Source organism: Amphiprion ocellaris, chromosome 10 (assembly GCF_022539595.1).
Source record: "Amphiprion ocellaris isolate individual 3 ecotype Okinawa chromosome 10, ASM2253959v1, whole genome shotgun sequence".
Lineage (NCBI taxonomy): Eukaryota > Metazoa > Chordata > Actinopteri > Pomacentridae > Amphiprion > Amphiprion ocellaris.
The window spans coordinates 32,479,639-32,499,130 of record NC_072775.1 but is presented as its reverse complement, the minus strand read 5'-3'; the positions used below and the strand labels follow the sequence as shown (position 1 = coordinate 32,499,130).

General features: G+C 36.9%; 1 protein-coding gene across 1 annotated transcript in view; it reads left to right on the top strand.

Annotated features, from left to right (window-relative positions):
- Nucleotides 1–19,492, top strand: part of LOC111563883 (receptor-type tyrosine-protein phosphatase N2-like) — a 268,035-nt gene that overhangs the window by 208,113 nt on the left and 40,430 nt on the right. Inside the window, exons 15-17 of the mRNA XM_055014499.1 lie at nt 3,645–3,792; nt 6,995–7,068; nt 17,824–17,901. Of these exons, the coding sequence (XP_054870474.1) occupies nt 3,645–3,792; nt 6,995–7,068; nt 17,824–17,901 (300 nt within the window). The remainder of the gene's footprint in view (nt 1–3,644; nt 3,793–6,994; nt 7,069–17,823; nt 17,902–19,492) is intronic.

The following is a 19,492-nucleotide window of genomic DNA, read 5'->3' as shown; positions in this document are numbered from 1 at the left end:
TTCTTTGTCCAATTTGCATTTTATTTTGTTCATATTACTAAACTTATACTTTTTTTAGCTTCAGAATATTTTCCAGGTTTTTATTTTGGTTGGCTTCTAATTAGTGTTACAGATATTTGTCAAAACATAGAGAAACTACCTATAATATTATAGATACTTTATAAAATATCTACAACACGACAGAAATTCAGCTTGTTTCCTCTGTACATTATGTCTGTTTTACATCTTGGCTCATTTAAACAAAAATATTAAAAAACAGTTAACAGTACATAAGATGAAACTAAACGAGAGGAAACTTCATTGACGGAAAATCCAAGAATAGCTGCTTCCAGAGCCGCCCACACTGAGCGAACAAAGCTAGACGAAAAAAATAAAAGTCTTTACAAAGACTGATTAGCTGTAAAAAGCCATAACTGGAAATCTGAATTAATTTATCATCACCACTGCCTTGTGTAACGTGTTTGTCTCAGTGAATAGATCCATTAGTGAAGCTGCTGATGATGTGCCTTGATATAAAAATCCTCCATTCTTAGCTCAAGACTTCTGCATTCAATTATCTATAAAAGCTTTTAAAGTAGAAGCACTCATGTTGCAGAATGCATGTTTTGTAATCATTATTAGTTGATTGTATTTATTAAGATTATCATACTACAGTTGTTGCTGGAACTGTATCATGAAGTCCTGCACCTCTATGGAAACAGAACAACCACGACTAGAAGTAGAGAGAAGTCAGAAATGTGTCTGGTGCAGAACGACAGAGTTAAGATGCCAGAAATCAGACAAAGAGACAAAAAAAAAAGAATTTCTTTTGTTATTGATTTTACAGAAGTTAAAAAAAAATTGGAATCAACATGGAAAATATTTTCCAAGTTCCCACAGGTGTTACTAGCACTGAGGTGGCTCTACATGCTAAAGACATTTTACTACTAACTTTATAAATTTGTGTAAACACTGACTGCAGTTCAACCGAGTGCAACGTAAAGGTCCCTGAATTTTTGTCACGTGAGTGTCGGTCGATGTTGAATCATTCATAACTTTTTGGTTGCAATGAGGAACACAGAATTTTGATTTTTTTTACAGAATTTAATTGGTGCAAATTTTTATTTTTCAGCATTTTTTTTTAAATGATGCATGTAGAATTTTTTTTTTTAAATATTATGATTTTTAAGCTTAGATTTTCCCCACAGGACCATAAGTTACACATGATGAATTCAATAACCACTGGACACTTAGAAATCAGATGATTCTTTATGTTTTTGCTGATTCTTGCTCTGATAAATGCTGTGGAGCTGGTAATTTTTTAAGAAGATGAAATGCCTCCTGGTGGGGTTTTAGAGTGCAGAGGGTTGCAAATGTTCACATCCGGGCGCTTCAGACCTTCTAATATCACAGAGAGAAACCCGAGTCAAGCACAAGTCCCTTGAAATTGCACTTAAACTGCATTTGATGAATGTACTTTCCACCACCGGTCACCGTTCCCCGCTGTGCATCCCGCAGAGATTCCTTCCTCCCACTTCTCCTCCCTTTTTTTTTTAATTCTCCATTCAATCCAAAATGGCCGCCGCATTACGTCGCCTCCTACAGGTGCTCAGACACAGCGTCGGAGGCACAATGGCGTCCGGGGCTTTATGGAGCACCTTTGGCAGCTGTAAGCCCCCCGCGGTAAGGGGATTATTCAGCGTTTGGCCGACACATGGTGATCTCAGCACCTTCTGATTGGATTGCAATAATCCCTTTACACAGCCACAAAACCCTATTACCCCAGCATTAGAGAGGCGGAGGGAGGGAGGGAGGGTAGGGGGCGTTTCTAGTTGTTTCTGCATGCGTTTTTGAATGTATGCGGCCTGTTTCGATGGGTTTCTGTGTGTAAGGCCTTCCTGTCGCCTTCATGTCTTTGCTTTTTGCAGCATGTGGGCGAGCAGCTTCGTTTTCGTGACTTTATGAAAACCTTTATGTGTGTTTTTTTTTTCACTTCAGATGTGTGCGTCTCCTTCATGTGCGCCGATAAGCGGCTGTGTGCAGGTGGAGGGTCGCAGCTCGAGCCCTTCCTGTTACATCACCGCTGCTTTTAGCCGCTCTGAGACAAATATAATGGTGGAGCTGATACTAGAGCGAGGGAAGGCTGCCGTTTGGCTGCATGTGAAGCTCCACATCAAGTTGTGTTCGCTCGCTAAATAACACACGACGACTCCAGCCACCGCATGTAAGATAAAACTCATCCGATCAGGGCACCCGAACCCGCTGGGCCGCACGTCTGCACTTCCATTTTTAACGAACTCGACTCATTTTAGCAGAGAGCCATTAGGCCTTTTTTTTTTTTTTCGGGAGCTAATTCTGATTAAGATCGGCCCCATTTGTAACTGCCACCATAAATCATCGCCGGAGCCATTTAAAGAACCGCACCAGCTCGTTCCGTTCCCTTCATCCATTACAAACCGTCACCATGTTTGGTGTGCTGATTTTCCAGACTACAACAAAAAAAACAAAAACAAAGCAGATTCTGGCTAACAGTGACTTCTTATGGTCTCCTGCCAAGTTCATTAGCTGGTAACTGATCAAAGTCATGTTGCAGTCCTTAATTATAATTATAAGAATTGTATGTATGTACACTACCACACAAAAGTTTGGGGTCACCAAGACAATTTCATGTTTTACATGAAAGTTCACACTTTTATTCATGTGCTAACATAAGTGCACAAGGGTTTTCTAATCATCAGTTAGTCTTTCAACACCATTAGCTAACACAATGTAGCATTAGAACACAGGAGTGATGGTTGCTGGAAATGTTCCTCTGTACCTCTATGGAGATATTCCATTAAAAATCAGCTGTTTCCAGCTACAATAGTCATTTACCACATTAACAATGTCTACACTGTTTCTGATTAATTTTATCTTCATTGAAAAAAATGCTTTTCTTTCAAAAATAAGGACATTTCTAAGTGACTGCAAACTTTTGAACCATAGTGTAGGTAATGGTGAGGCTGAAACTCGGCACTGGTGCAAATAAACTGGATTAAATCTGTTAGTTTTGAGTTCTTTTTTGAGTCAAAAGAACTCAAAACTACTGCATCAATAAGAAGACATGATGAACATTTTTGAGTGGATTAAATCTGGGATTTAACATATTATTTTGTTATTGTTTATGTAGAAACTAAACCACAAACTTCAGATTCTAAACCAGAGACTGAAGTTTTCATCTTTCCTTTAACAATTGCCAGCTTTCTGAAGGATTACTACAGAATAGCTTAAATCATGCGGTTTTATCGCCTGCAAATGCCAAATTTACACCAACACAGACTAAAACAAATAGAATTACGCTTGTTTTCCTTTTATCCTTCACATTGGACAACAAAGTGTGTGCAAGCACAGGAAGGAAACCTCGGATCTGTTTGCTTGTTTGACAAAAAAAAAATAAAAAATGCTGCTCCATCTGGTGCTCCGCTGAGGTTTAAATAAACAGATTGTCATACAATTTAATAAAGTTGTTTAATAAGTTAAAAAATCACAGGCTCACATGTGAAATGGGAGAAATCAAGGGAAGCATGAACGGAGTGATGATGGTGCACCTGCTGCTTCAGCCAGATAAGGAAAATATCTAATACAGAAACACAAAGTTAACAGGAAATCTGTGTTTTCCCCTTCAGTCCTACATGGAGGATCACCTGAAGAACAAGGACCGTCTGGAGAAGGAGTGGGAGGCGCTGTGTGCCTACCAGGCCGAACCCAACGCCTGCACCGTCGGACTCAAGGACGGCAACGCCAAGAAGAACCGTTCAGCTGCTGTTGTGGCATGTAAGTGGTGAACTTTTCCTGATTTTCTCTCTGTCTTTGAAGGTTTCTTAGCCTTAAGGTGTGTTATCTCAGATGGCAAAGATTTACTAAATAAACAGCCACTTATCCGTCTGTTGCGTATGGCCATGATTTCATTGGTCTCCTGGGTGCTAATGTTCTTTAAATCCTGAAAAATTATGCCTTTAAAGACATCTGCTGTTCCATCAGTGCTGCCTTTAAAGCTGTAAACCGCTTGAACCGAGTCTCCAGATTCCGAAGCGCCAAAAGGTTTTGGGTTTCTTCAAGAGTTGTTGCATGATTATACCAACTTTTTATACAGGAGAAGGTGCAGATAACTCAAAAACCCAGTCAGTAGTTGCCCCCATTATATCGTAAGTCAAATAAATTTCAGCTGCTGCAAGTTTATACATCTGTGAACCCTAAAATAAGTTGGTAAGAGCTGAAATATGGACCATGTGGTGCCTTATGATGAATAGAAGTCAATGTGACTGTGAGGATGCTTCTTCGTATTCACAATGTAAATGTAAAGTTCATGTACATGTAAATATCTTCTCTCACAGTTTAATTTTAGCAAAGTTTTGGGTGCATCTTCAAAACTAAGCAGTGCCACGTTTAGGAAAATAAAAGCCTCTGACAGAGCGGGATGACATCATGTCCTCCTCACTGGATGGAGCTCAGAAAATCCTCAATTCAGAGTGGAATCAATATTTTTCCATTGTTCCACCTCCAGATCTCAGTCCTCCAAACCCTGAAGCAAGTAAGAGATGGACATTTCCTGATCTTCTTTGTAGGTTTCTTAGTCTTGAAGCATGTGAGCTCGGATTGCAATAATAAAGCCAAGATTTACTAGATAAACAACTACTTGTCCGTCTGTTGCATGTGGCTATGGTTTCATTGGTTTTCTAAATGCTAATGTTTTTTAAATCCTGAACAACTACACCTTTGAGGCCATCTTACAGCTGGAAACTGCTTGAAAAGAGTTTCCAGATTCTGAAGCACCAAAAGGTTTTGGGTTCCTTCAAGAGTTGTTGCATGACTATATACCAACTTTTGATAAAAGAGAAATCTCTGACAGAGCGGGATGACATCATGTCCTCCTCACTGGATGGAGCTCAGAAAATCCTCAGTTCAGAGTGAAACCAAAAACTTTCAGCTGTGTTCCGTTCTCCAAACCCTGTGCATCACTCTGGGCACTTTCTCGTCAACACTCCCCGTTCATTCCGAGCCCCTGCCTCTATTATCAGAAGACGGGAGCAGAAGGGTTGTAAATTAGTTTTCTATTAAAGCTCTCCTGCACCGACCTCATCAATGATTAAAAATTTCTAAGCTTCTGTGGAAATAGCCCATCTAAAAAAGTGCTGTCCCATTCTCTCCACCGGGCCGAGGCTTAATGAAATCCAGGTTGTCAGCAGGCAAAGCAGTTTGTCAGGAATAAATTGTGCTTCCTATTTGAAGCACCACTGGCTTCTCTAAAAAAAAAAAAAAAATGGAAAAAAAATCTGTTTTGGTGCTATCAGAGGAGTGAAATGTACAAACTAGCAGAGTTTTTCCTTCTCAAAAAAGTGATGATGAGGATCAGAAGCTCCAGTGTTGGAATTCTAAACCAAAATACACTTGATGCATAATGTGTACAACGATGGCAGGACCTGAATCGTTGTTTTTATTTTATTTTTCAAATCTTTTGAATCTCCATAGTGCTTCAATATCAGTTTTGCACCCAGACTTTCAGAATTTATCTCCACAGAGTGTAAAGTCTGGTCTGAATTTGATAGAAGTGACTTCCAGACAAGGAAAGTTTGCGAAATCTGTTCAAAATTTACCTTCAAATCTTCTGCTGGTTATGACTTAACCCTTAGAAACTCTTCTCTGTGTAGAAAAATTACATATCTAGAAGATGCTTTTCAAAGGAAGTCGTCCCTTCTTGCCTTAAGATGGCTTCGATGTAACTCGCTGCAGCTCGAGCACACCAGCTCACTTCTCTGCTTTAAACACTTTAAAATCCCTCTAAGCTCAGTGGCATGTTGTAATATTGATTAATTCAAGTTTAAGATAAAATAAAATAAGCCTGTCTTAATCCCAAAGTGGGGAAGTTTGCAGCGTTACAGCAGCAAAGGGGAAGCTGCAAAATTGTAGATACATCAGAGGGGGAAAAATGCAAGAAATATGCATAAGTATTGATGATATATTACAGATATATGCAGAAATTCAGATATTTCACAGCTTCCACTGAGTGAGGAAAGTAGCGATATTGCACAGGATTATTCTTTACGAAGCATTTTTTGTAGATGTAGAAAAAAATCTGTATATTTTTAGAGTTTTGTTCCATTTGAAAACCTCGGAATTCTTCGTCTGTGTTTCTGAGACTGTCGCTGATCCACTGCAGCTTCAAGGTAGAAATACAAAAGGATCGATCGTCTTTTTTGTATTTTAACAAAGTAAAACATTGATTTATGCCTCTCAGACCAGCAGTCAATGTGCTTTTCCTTTAACCACGATTATAACACTAAATACAAGCACCATTATTAAAAAAATACCCAGAATGGAACCATTTTGTCGCTTTATGGCCAGTTTTATAAGATGACTGCAGCCAGACTTTCAGAATTTCTCTCCACAGTGTGAAGTCTGCTATGAATTTCTTAGAGGTGCCTTCTAGACAGGAAAAGTTACAAAATCACTTCAAAATGTTTGTTTCAACATCCTTCAAAATGCAGAAACTCAGATATTTCACAGATTCCACTGAGTGTGGAAAGTAGCAACTATTCTACAGAAACTGCACAGATTCTTGTATATGTAGAACAAAAAAGTATAATTTTACAGAGTTTTGTTCCATATGAAAACCTCAGAAATCTGAATCTGTGTTTTTGAGACTATTTGCTTCACCTGATTTCGCATTTTTAAATCTTTTGAATCTCCGTTAGCTTTATTATCAGTTTTATAAGGCGACTGCACTCAGACTTTCAGAATTCATATAAATTATAGTTCAAGTGTGAAATCTGTTATAAATTTCTTAGAGGTGCCCTCCAAACGAGAAAAGTTAGCGAAATCTCTTCTAAATTTCCTTGTCAGCTACTTCTGTTCTGACCCGAAAACAACCTCGCTTGAGTTAAGAAAACTGAACACTGAACAGAACCCCTCGCCACCACGCATGCAACAAGGCAAACCGGAGAGAAAATGCGCTGAATTCTTCCTTTTTCTGTTCCAGATGATCACTCCAGAATCACCTTGAAGGTGGAGAACAGCCAAGGCAGCTCTGATTACATCAACGCCAGCCCCATTGTAAGTACCTCCTCTGCATTCCGCCGCCACGCCAGACTCCCAGTGTCCCCACGGGGCGTCGCAGAAACAAAGGCAGCCTGCCGTTGTCCAATATAAATTTAGATGCAACGCTTGCTTAGCTTCGGCGGCGGCGGCCTCGCGCTGTGTGTACGTTCCGCACCATGAATATTAATGATCGTTATACAGCAAACACCCCTGGCTAGTGTTTCGCTCGGGGAAGGTGTGGGAAAGGACATGCGCCGCTCTCGGCTCGCTTCTCATTTGCGAAAACAAAATTGATCTGCGGGGTCTTGGGAAATGATTGTTTTTGACCTTGGGTTATGCTAATTTGACACTACTTTGTGTTTACTGTTCCGGTGCGCTCGGCCTCCTCTCGGCACGCTGCAAAAAAACAACAAAAAAAAACAGTCTGTAGGAAGGAGAGGAGGGGGAAGAAAAGAGACTCGTGAATTCAGTAAGTGAGTGTATCAATTTGGAAACCGGTGTTGGAATAGTAGCTTTACGTCTCCCTCGAGGCAGATACAGTGGTATTCCATTAAAAGCAACAGAAACGCCATGCATTTCAAATCCGGGCGTCGCACCAAAATGTGGCAGAGTGTGTGTGTGTGTGTGTGTGTGTGTGTGTGTGTGTGTGTGTGTGTGTGTGTGTGTGTGTGTGTCTGTGTCTGTGTGTCTGTGTGTTTGTGAGCAAATCAAAACTGCACAGGAACAAAACAGCAACCTTGTCAAGTGTCACAAACACACGAATGCAAAAACGGACGCTGTGCATGTTTCCACATGTGAAGCGCAAACGCCCACGCACACACGCAAATGCACGACTGTCACGCCTGCATCCCCGCCTCCCACGCACACGCTAATATTAGAGAACGAATGCACGTTAATGTGAGGCTATTTAGAGGAATCTGCTCTGCAGACGAGGCGTTCAGGACGTCGTTTTGCTGCTGCTGCTTCACCAGACAGTTAGGTAGATCATTTGTTTTTAGCAGGTATGTCGGTCGTAATTCACAGAAATTCCTTCTGGTTTTCAAAACATTAAATGCATTCCCAGAACCAGAGAGTTCATAAAAGACTTTTTCAATTTCCCGCCACAACAAAGACACCAAAAGCTTGAGGTTTATTCAAACCAAAATACTAGTTTTCGTCAAAGTTCTTATGGGTTTAAAGGTTTATTCCATCAAGAATACTATTTTCTGTCAAATTACTTATAGTTTTTCAAGTTTATTCCATCAAAATAGTACTTTCTTGCTGACCAGTCATGGTTTTAAAGATTTATTCCACCTAAAAATAAATTATACGTTAATGTACGGTGCACTCTGAGGCTATTTAAAGGAATCTCCTCTGCAGACGAAGCGAAGACGAAATGTTGGGACGTCGTTTTGCTGCTGCTGCTTCACCAGACAGTTAGGTAGATCATTTGTTATTAGCAGGTATGTCGGTCGTAATTCACAGAAATTCCTTCTGATTTTCAAAACATTAAATGCATTCCCAGACTTGAAGAGTTCATGAAAGACTTTTTCAATTTCCTGTCACAACAAAGACGCCGAAAGCTTGAATCCAGTCCAACACGTGGTCGTGTTCTTCTGCTAGATTTACTCTAAGCTCATGAATTTTACACTTAATTCATTTGTTAACAGTTTATTAAAAGCCACAAGGACGAACAGGTTTTGAGTTTGAAGGTTTATTTAAACCAATATACTAGTTTTTGTCAAAGTACTTGCAGATTTCAGGTTTATTTTATTGAAATAGTACTTTGTTCCTGACAAGTTATGTTTTTAAAGGTTTATTCAACCCAAAAAGACATTTTTTTTTGCTGAAGGACATTGAGTTACAAAGGTTTATCCTACCTAAATCATACTTTATAACTAACAACTATTGGGTTTAAAGGTTTTTTTTCAACTCAAAATTAGTTTCTGTCAAAATACTTATGGGTTTAAATGCTGATTAAACCATGAATACGACTTTCTGTTCAAAGACATATAGTTTTAAAGGTTTGTCCCACCTAAGTAGTACTTTCTAATTGATAAGTTAGTTTTTTTAAAGGTTTATTCAACCCAAAATGCTACTTTCTATTTAAGGATATATAGTTTTAAAGGTTTATTTCATCTATATAATGCTTTTTGACGAACATGTTCTGGGTTTAAAGGTTTAAAGGCTTATTCAACCCAAAATACTACTTTCTGTCCAAGTATTTATGGGTTTGAAGGTTTGCTCAGCCTAATTCTACTTTATGTTCAAGGAGATATCGTTTTAAATGTTTACCTCACTTAAAAAATACTTTGTGACTGAGAGGTTTTGGGTTTAAAGGCTCATTCAACCCAAAATTCTACTTTCTGTCCAAGTACCTATGGGTTTAAAGGTTTTTCAACCCAAAATACTACTTTCTATTTAAGGATATATAGTTTTAAAGGTTTATTTCATCTATATAATGCTTTTTGACGAACATGTTCTGGGTTTAAAGGTTTAAAGGCTTATTCAACCCAAAATACTAATTTCCGTTCAAGGACATATACTTTTAAAGGTTTATGAAACCTAAATAGTGCTTTCTAATTGACGAGTTAGGCTTTTAAAGGTTCACTCCACACAAAATACTACTTTCTGTTCAAGTACTTATTGGCTTGAAGGATTATTCTACCAAAAATCTTACTTTTTATCACAGTACTTGTGGGCTTAAAGGTTTATTCTGTCCTAATAGTACTTTCTTGCTGTTTTTCTTACTATTTTCTGTCAATTCACTTACATGTTTGAAGGTTTTTTTCCACTTAAGTAGTACTTCTTAAATGAAAAGTTATGCTTTTAAAGGTTTATTCCACCCAAAGAACTGCTTTCTGTTCAAAGACATAAGTTTTGAAAATGTATCCCACCTAAATAGCACTTTTTAATGAACAGGTTTTAGGTTTTTTGAAGGTTTATTCAAACCAAAATACTATTTTTTGTCAGAGTACTTACGAGTTTAAAGGTTTATTCCACCCAGAATAATATTTTTCTGTCAAAGTACTTATGGGTTTAAAGGTTTATTCCACCTAAGTAGTACTTTCTAATTGAGAAGTTCTGTTTTAAAAGGTTTATTCAACCCAAAATACTACTTTCTGTTCAAGTACTTATTGTTTTGAAGATTTATTCTACCCGAAATACTACTTTCTGTTTAAGTGCATATAGTTTTAAAGGTTTATTCCACCCAGAATACCATTTTCTGTCAAAGTACATATAGTTTTAGAGGTTTATTCCACCCAGAATACCATTTTCTGTCAAAGTACATATAGTTTTAAAGGTTTATTCCATCCAAATAGTACTTTCTTGCTGTCTTTTTCACGATTTCCTGTCAATAGACTTTCATTTTTGAAGTTTTTTTCCACCTAAATAGTAATTTCTAATTGAAAAGTTATGTTTCTAAAAATTTATTCCACCCATGAAGACTATTTTCTGCTCAAGGACATATATTTTTAAACTTTTATTTCACCCAAATAGTACTTTCTGACAATTTATGGATTTGAAGTCAAAAATAGACTAAAAATAGACTAATATTGGTCTAAGATTGGGGTCAAACTTGAGTCTCCTGGCTGGAAGTCTACTGATCACCAGAACCCAATCATTTTTAGTGGCAACGAAGCATTTGTTATGGTAAAAACAATGGAAAACCATAAAAACGTCAAATTAAAATAACTTCATGCTGGATTTTTCTGCAGATATTTTAGCCACAGTTGCTCCAAATGTCCTATTTGTTGTGTGTTGATGTCATTAAATATGAGAATATAAAGTGAAAGTTTCATTTCTCTGTCCTGTCACAATTAAAAATAACATGTTTGCCCTTTTTTGCTTAAAAAAAAAAACACATGATGTGGCCACATGCACACATAATCAGTCACTGAGTTGCACAAACTTACTCACAAACACAATCAATCACTTACTTTCTCCTTTAACACACACACTTAGTCCAAAACAGACTCAATCAAACGCTCACACACACTTCCTAAGACATAATCAATCACCCACGAACCGCTCAATCACGCGTCGCACACACATCCACTCATTGTGATGCATGTCGCGTGCTGATAACGCCGAGTTTAAATCAGCCTCGCAGCCTTTATTGACACTTAAATTGGCTTTTTTTGATTAAAGATTGACAAGAGTTACACTGAAGAAAGTGGGTCAGACTGCAAATGATTTCATCTCCACTCGCTTCAGCCTCGCAGCAACTTAATGCAGAGTAAAAAACAACGCTTTTGGAAACTTCACTGGTAATTTTAATTAAAAGAAAAATCTCAGTCGTAGAATTTAAGCTTGAAACAAGTCGCTTTCTATGAACTACGACTAGAAACACAATAGGTTTTGCTTGTTTTAGCTTAAAATCCTTCTCTGGTTCTGATTTGACCCCTGAAACCTCATCTCTGTGTCTCAAAATCACTTACATAGCAGATACTTTTCAATGGAGCTAATCCCTTCTTGTCCTAAAATGGTGTAGATGTAACTTTACATCATTGCTTCAACAGGAATTTGCAGATCTATGAAGTCTCTGCTTGTTTTTGTACACCAGCTCAGCGGCAACTTTAAACACCGTAAAACTGCTCTAAGCTGCACAGTGACAAGTTGTAATATTAATATATAGTAATTCATGTTTAAGATAAGATCAGCCTCTCTTAATCCCTAAGCTACCAGTAAGGTGCAAAAATGTTGGAACATCAGTTGTAAAACATCAAAATAAACAAAAAAATACACATAAATGCTATATGTGGAATTTCTGAGTTTGGTAAATGCAGAAAAAATGAGATTGTGCCGAGACACAGTTTTGTTACATATTATTAATAGTAATAATACAATAATAATAATAATGCTGATAATAATAATAATAATGCTGATAATAATAATAATAATGCTAATAATAATGCTAATAATAATAATAATAATAATAATAATAATAATAATAATAATAATAATAATAATAATAATAATAATAATAATAATAATAATAATAAATATTCACAAAAAATCTGTACAACACCACCGGATAGAATAGTAAAATGCCACATCCAAGTAAGGAAATGAACAAGCAGAGTAAAAGAAAATAAAAAGCATAAAATCACAACCACTAGACTAAAAATAATAATAATAATAATAGTAATGGTAAACAAATAAATTAGATACACAAGTAGGTAAATTAACTGTAAAGAGAATAAAATGAACAATGCAATAAATAAAGTAAAAACTTACAGAATTAAAATAAATAAATAGAAAAATAAAAATAGAAAAAAAAATCTGAATATGAAAACCTCAGAAGTCTGAATCAGTGTTTTAAAGACTGTCATTGATACGCTGCAGCTTTAAGGCAGAAATAACGAAGCACTGACTGCTTATTTCACTCATATGTTTTCTAACAAATAAAAAAACACATTTTAACTCAGTACAAACTCATTTTTTGACACTTGTGAGTTATATTTTACTACTACTAATAATAATAATGATGATAGCAGTACTAGTAATAACAACAATACCAATAATAAGAAGAAGAAGAAGAAGAAAGATGCATGTCCACTAGATGCATTTTCTTCCTGCATGTAAAAATGGCCGCTAGCGGGCCACCACATGGTCACATGACAGTGTTTTCAGCTTGACAGTCCGACAGATGCATCGGACTAACATGGCGACTCAGCTGCAAACTTTCTCTTTTATTTCGAAAGCACTTCAGTGAAAAGTATTTAGAAGTGGAGTCCAGTTTATGCCAACGCACCACAACCGGACCAGCATGCAGCATGTGGTGCATTTTGAGCTGCCATCCGGTGTGTTTACCCAGAGCGGGCTGCAGCGCATAAAGTGGACTCGAGTTCTACTTTATGCAAATTTGATGCGGCGTGCGGAGATCCGACGCATCGCGAAACTTTCCTCAAACGTCTAAACTGGCCATCGGTGAAGTAAACCGAGGACAGATTCAGCTGCTGCCTCAAATGCTTTCAGAAATACTTCTCGCTAAAGTGTTTGCGAAATAAAAGAGACGGTTTGCAGCCGAGTCGCCATGTTGGTCCGATGCATCTGTCAGACTGAAGCTGAAAGTGTTGTCATGTGACCATGTAGTGTCCCGCTAGTGACCGCCCACCATGCGGGTGATGTTCGGATGCGGTGCGTTTACATGCAGGAAAAAGGCCTCTAGTGGACACGTACCTGAAGAAGAAGAAGAACAACAACAGTTTATGTGGATAAAAGTCACAGGAAAAGGCTAACAAAGGCATTAAAAACAACAAGAAGTGCCTGTTAAAGATACAGTTTGTGTCTCTAATAGAACAGCAGAGGTAGTTTTAGTTCCTAATATGTGGACTCAGGTTACAACTGATCCGTCTGTCAGACGTCAGACCGGAGCAACAGTCAGCTTCATCGTCAAACTTCATCACACTGATTCCTTCCCTCCGTAGGAAAGACAAGACGCCATTAACAGGGATAATTACCCTTGTTACAGCCTCCACTCTTGTTCCTCGTTAGTGGCAGTGTGTGAAGGAGAGCCAGACAGTTGTCCTTTTGCAACGTCGTCAATGTCGGCCTTCAATTCTGGAGACGTCGGGAAGCATCGTGTCTCCGCTCAGAGCGGAGGCAGAACCAAATCAAAAGAGAGGCGTTCAGTCTGCAGCTTTCCTCGTCTCGTGACTTCGCATTTTCTTTCCATTTTCTCACCTTCGTGCCTTCCTTGATTTCTTCCTCCCTTGCTGTCCTTCTCTTTTCATTTCCTCGACCCCAGTAGCATTTCTGCACATTTACTCTTCTTTCTCCCAGAAATGCGTCGTTGGCAGGATGGAGAACCAGTCTCTGGCCGCGTTTATGTTCCACACAGTCAAACCTTTACCCAAACTAAACATGTAGACATTTAAACTAAACATATTTCATCACCAGACTGCAGGGATTTGTTCAATTCAACCACAAGAACGTCAGTAAAGACCAAACTCTGACATCATGCTGCTGAAAAAAACGATTCAGCTGCTCATACACAAAAAATACTGGGATTTAATGGAAAATAACCATAAAAATACAGTAATTTTCCATAACTTCAATACATTTTCTATCAGTGTTAAACAAGATTGTGTGTATGCATTTTTGGGGGCTTTAAATTGTTTATTTACATGTCTAAGATCAATGAAACTACTTAAATAATAATGTTTTAAACATAATTACACAGATAAATAGACAGATGTTCACCTACTAAATAAAAAGAAAATATTTGCCAAATTATAGTACATTTGTGAATATATTTTAGAAGTGTTTTTCATTTGTGAAATTTTCAAAAAAAATTACTTTTTTCACAATTACAGGGTTTTTGATGGTATTTTCTATTAGTTTCATTTAGATTCTACATAGCTACCTAAACAAAGCATCTAGACATCCAAATTAATCCAAACAAAAGACATATATGATATTTACATTCATAAAAATAATTAAATTACTCCTGTAATAATAATAATAATAATATATACCAAATCACAACAATGTCTCATTTCACAACAAAAATTTAAAAATCCACACCCAATATTTGTTTTTCCATTACTTGTGACTAATTGTACGTAATTTTACAAATATATTTACAGTATTAAAATTGAATTTGACACTTTCAGCTATTAAATAAAAAGGATTTTTAAAAATGTACTTCAGAATATTTTTATGCAAAAAAAAAGGGTTTTCATAATTACAGGTTTTTAAAGTTATTTTCACTCATCTATTTTTGTCATTTTACAATTTTTTTAAGGCGTGTGTTCTGAAAAATAGGGGAAAATGTAAATAAATTAAATCTAAAGTCACATTTCTTCATTTGTTTATTTTTCATTATTTTTATTATTTTTTCATATTTTTTATAACAAATAACAACGAACAGCTTCATAAAAAGTATTAAAAAATAAAAACAAGTATTCAAAAAAATGGCTATGGCTTTTTTGATAGCGACCTATCAAAACTGTCCACCAGGTGGCGCTTTCACTGTGAATGTATATCAGCCTGTGAATGTCATCAGGGCAGGACTCTGATCACACATGTAAAGTGTGAGGCAGATGGGAGCATGTACAGGAGAGTTACACATCACTTCCTGTTTCATGGTGAAACGTCTAAATTCCAGGGACCGACATTTCCAGGCCCTCAGACTTTTGGGGAGCATTTTAATAACTTTTGATCACACATGCCTGGTGTACATCCTGGCCAAATTTGAGTTCTGTCGGGGTTACTCCGTTTATAGCGTTTGAGAATGTGCAAAAATTGGTCCAAAATATGACACATAATTCAAAATGGCCGACTTCCTGTTGGGTTTTGGGTGTACCAAATCTTATAGCTGTAGATGAAACGTGATTCAGTATTGCAGGGGGCGCTAATGAGCTAGTTTGCCTCATACATGTGTATTCCTCTTAAAATATATTTATTTTTTGCCAGTCCTGATGTGTGTGCAAGTGTTCAAGTATTTTTAGGGCCTCAAAAATGTATTTCTGTCGTTCAAAGAAGAAAGTAAAAGAAAAAACCCATGCATTACATGAGGTTCCTTACACCGCTGGTGCTCAGACCCTAATTAACGGACCAAAAACTATATGTAATAAGAGACGTCCTCGTATTTTAGTCAATCATGCAGCTGCTCTTCCTCTGTGGCCGTAAATGTTCTTTAATGAGTCCCTGCTAGCGCTTCACCTCTTCCCTCTCCAGGTGACTCCGTTTTAAGTTCATTAGAGGCGCATTATTGTTTGGCATTCACAAAAGGAACAGAGAGGAAAAGCCCCAGAAATTTCCTGTCTTCCCTCCGTCGTTGCTTCCAGCTAAATTGGTCTCGCCAATTATTACATTTACCGTACAATTTGCATGGTAATGGGCAGGAGTGTCAGTCACTTCCCCACACATTCAGCTCCCGTCAATGCCTCCACCATCCTTCTGTAATTCTCATTAAGTCAAGGAAGAGTTCGTGTACAACCTCCCACCTCCGTCTGCAGCAAACTTCCAGCTGCAAATATAAGAAAAACGGCTTTATAGGGACGCTAACGAGCTTAAGCTACTTAGGCTAATTCAGTGGAATGTAATGAAGCAGGGATTCATTATTTTTGCCTGATTTGAAATGTGATAATCACAAGTTTAGTGCCGATAGAAAATGAGTTTTTCAAAGCATCCTTGAGGAAGTTACTCAGCTACTCTCTCAAATCAATTTTTTTTTTTTAACATGAAGACATCGGATGAGAATAAAGGAGTTTTTCCAAACCAACGTGTTCGGGTGGTGCTGCTGTTTCACTCCATGAAAACCCAAAGATTGTTTCATTTATAGGCTCACAATGAAGCCTTCTTCTCCTGGACTTGCTGTTTTATTTTAATTCTCCAAGCATAGATTTTTGAATTATAAAATAGTTTGGAAAATTCAACATTTAATATCAAATATTTTCCAATTAAATATTGAACATGGTTTTCAGTCACAAAAGCCTCAGTGAAGTAAAAAAAGAAAAAAAGGGTAACTAACCAATAAAATACAATAATTTTCCATAGTTGAAACTAATTTTCCAGCTTTGATGTTGTATGAATTGTTAGATATATTTTTGACTCTTTAATGTTTGATTTACATGCATTACATGTAAAAACTATGATAATACTTTAATAATATCAGAACATGCATATTTACAAGGACGCTTTCACTAGCTGAATACAAAATAATTGTGAAATTATGATAAATTTATGAAGATAGATTTAATTTGTGTTTCTAAGAATGTAACTGTGTGGTTAGTTACAATTACAGATTTTTAATGTTATGTTATTAATTCTCTAAGCATAGATTTCATAATTCAAATGCTCAGAAAACTTAACATTTCATTGCATTTTCTAAAAAATTTAGATAATAAGTTACAGAATTTAACCAAATTTCACTGGAATAAACTGAAGCATCTTAAAATAAAACACATTTGTCTTCATGTCTGTGTGAGATGAACTTTGGAAAATTTTTCAGAAAAATTTATTGCTTATTTTCCATTATTTTTGGTGGATTATTATCATTTTCTTAATGTATTTTTTATTTTTTTATTTATTTTTTTTTTTACTTCACTGAGGCTTTTGTGACCGAACAGAGCAAATCAGGTTAAATATGAAATTGAAAAATATTTGCTATCAAATTCTGAGATTTCTGAACTATTTTTTTGAGCGATTTCCCAACTTTTATCTCATCAAAGTCAGAGGTCAGTTTCATTAATGCAACATGGTCACTGCAGGAGTTTTTCATCAACATTCAGATATTTTTTATTTATTTACACGTTTGTATTCATAAAGCTAATATTAAATGAATAAATTTCATATACAAGAATAAAAGAATGCAGCCTTCATTCCCAGGTTTTCCTGTTTAATATTATTTCTGTAAGCATAGATGTCAAAATTTAAACGTTACCAAACATTCGTTGCATTTTTCAAAAAAATTAAGATGAGTTATAGAATTTAACCTAATTTCTATTAAGTATTGACTTTGGAGTTCATTTCTTTTACAGTTTTGAAGTGGTTCACTTAAATAAACTGAAGTATCTTAGAATAAAACGTGTTTGTCTTTGTGTGTCTTTGGAAAATATTTGACTAAAGTCTCTTTTCTGTGTGGGTTTTTGACTTTTAACTCATCAGAGGCCAGTTTTCAAACTAATGACATTAGCTTTCTTCTTGATTTGGTTTCGCATCTAAAAGTGAAATAATCAAAATTAACATTTTTTTTGAGTCGACGTAGACTCTAGTTGTGCAAAAAGTTGACAAACTTCACAACTTTAAATCATCTCTTCTCGTTTTCTCTCCCCACAGATGGATCACGATCCCAGGAATCCGGCCTACATCGCCACTCAGGGTCCGCTGCCGTCCACCGTGGCTGATTTCTGGCAGGTAAAAACACACACACACACACACACACACACACACACACACACACACACACACACTCATCAAACCAAAATCAATACATTCTCCAATGTTGGATCTGGTTTGAATCTGAGACCAGCAGATCGATAAGTTTGTGTGTCGCTTGTGCTTGGCGCTGGAAGGAAAAGGTCTCCTTGTCAAACGAGTTCAGTCTCTGCTGCATTCGATGGTCACCGTGTAGAAGGAGCAGCAAGAACAAGAAAGCTCAGGTTGCTGTGGAGCTGCTGTTGAAATGTAAAACACAAACTATACCCTGTAATTCCTCACATATGGGGCAGTTTTTGTTTTGTCTAACTGAATAGAAAACTCCTCCCCAAAGCCCTGAAAACCAGAGAATCCAAATTTTGTCTTTGCCATAGATTAAAGTCATATAACAGATTACTATGTTTTCCATTATTATTTGTTCATCTGACATGTTCTGGTCCCCTCTCTGCTCTGATCATTCATTACAAAATCCTCCACAGATGGTGACGTCAAATATCGATGCCTTCAAATGGAACAAAATGGAAGTCGTGTACTAGAGTCCGACTTTTCCTCAATCCTGTTTACTTTCCGCAGGATTTCTGATCATTATCACATAGCTTTTTCTTTTATTTTGTTTTCTCCTGTCCAAAAAGGAAAACAGGTTATTTTACTGTGTAGTATTTCTGAAAAGACGTATAGCTGTCAGTGACTATGTGACAAAATTATGTTTACTGTCATAAAAAGGATCTTTAACCCCCTTCGCATCACTATAGCACCAAACCTATCATCAGGCATGGTGGTGGCAGTATCCTGTACTAGTACTTTACCCCCAAAAAAGGGGAATAATGAAGGATTTTTTTCAGGAAAACCTAAAATCATCAGTTGGGTCTTGGACATATTTGGGTGTTCCAACAAGACAGTGACCCAGAACACATATAAAAAGTGATAAAGAAATGGCTAAATTAGGCTAGAATTAATGTTGTATCAAAAACCTGTGGGCTGTGATGAAGAAAGCATGTCTGAGGTAGAAAACCAACAAATTTAGTTGAACTTTACCATTTTCATCCACCATATTTGCGTGTTTCATAAGTTCTTTCTTAAATTTTGATTTCTTTTACCGTCCGTATTGCCTTTCTTCCTCTTTATCTCCACTATTTTCCAACCATTTCTCTCCCCTTTGCTGTCTTGTTCCTGTGCTCCATCTCTGGTTTGTTGCAGCAACAGACCTCCAGAAGGCAAATACAAACTGACCTTAACATCATCCATACTCTAAATCACTGTTACAATTCCGTGGTATCTCTAAATACATATACAGTGAGTTTTTCTGCTCAGATTCACCAGTTGGAGTTCAGGAGTGGAATAAGAACCCATATACAGTCCTAGACCTTAAAAAAAACAATTAGACTTTCTAATTAGAGCTGTAGAGGAAGCCCCAAAATGATTAAACGTGTCTCTGAGGTCGATATCCGTTGTGTAGTTTTACAAAGATTACTTAAAATCTTGGTGCCAGTGCTGCTGCTCATCATGGATTCCTGTCAGGTTCATTAAGTGTTTTCTCTTTGCTGAGGCTTTATCCTGCCTCCTTGTTGTG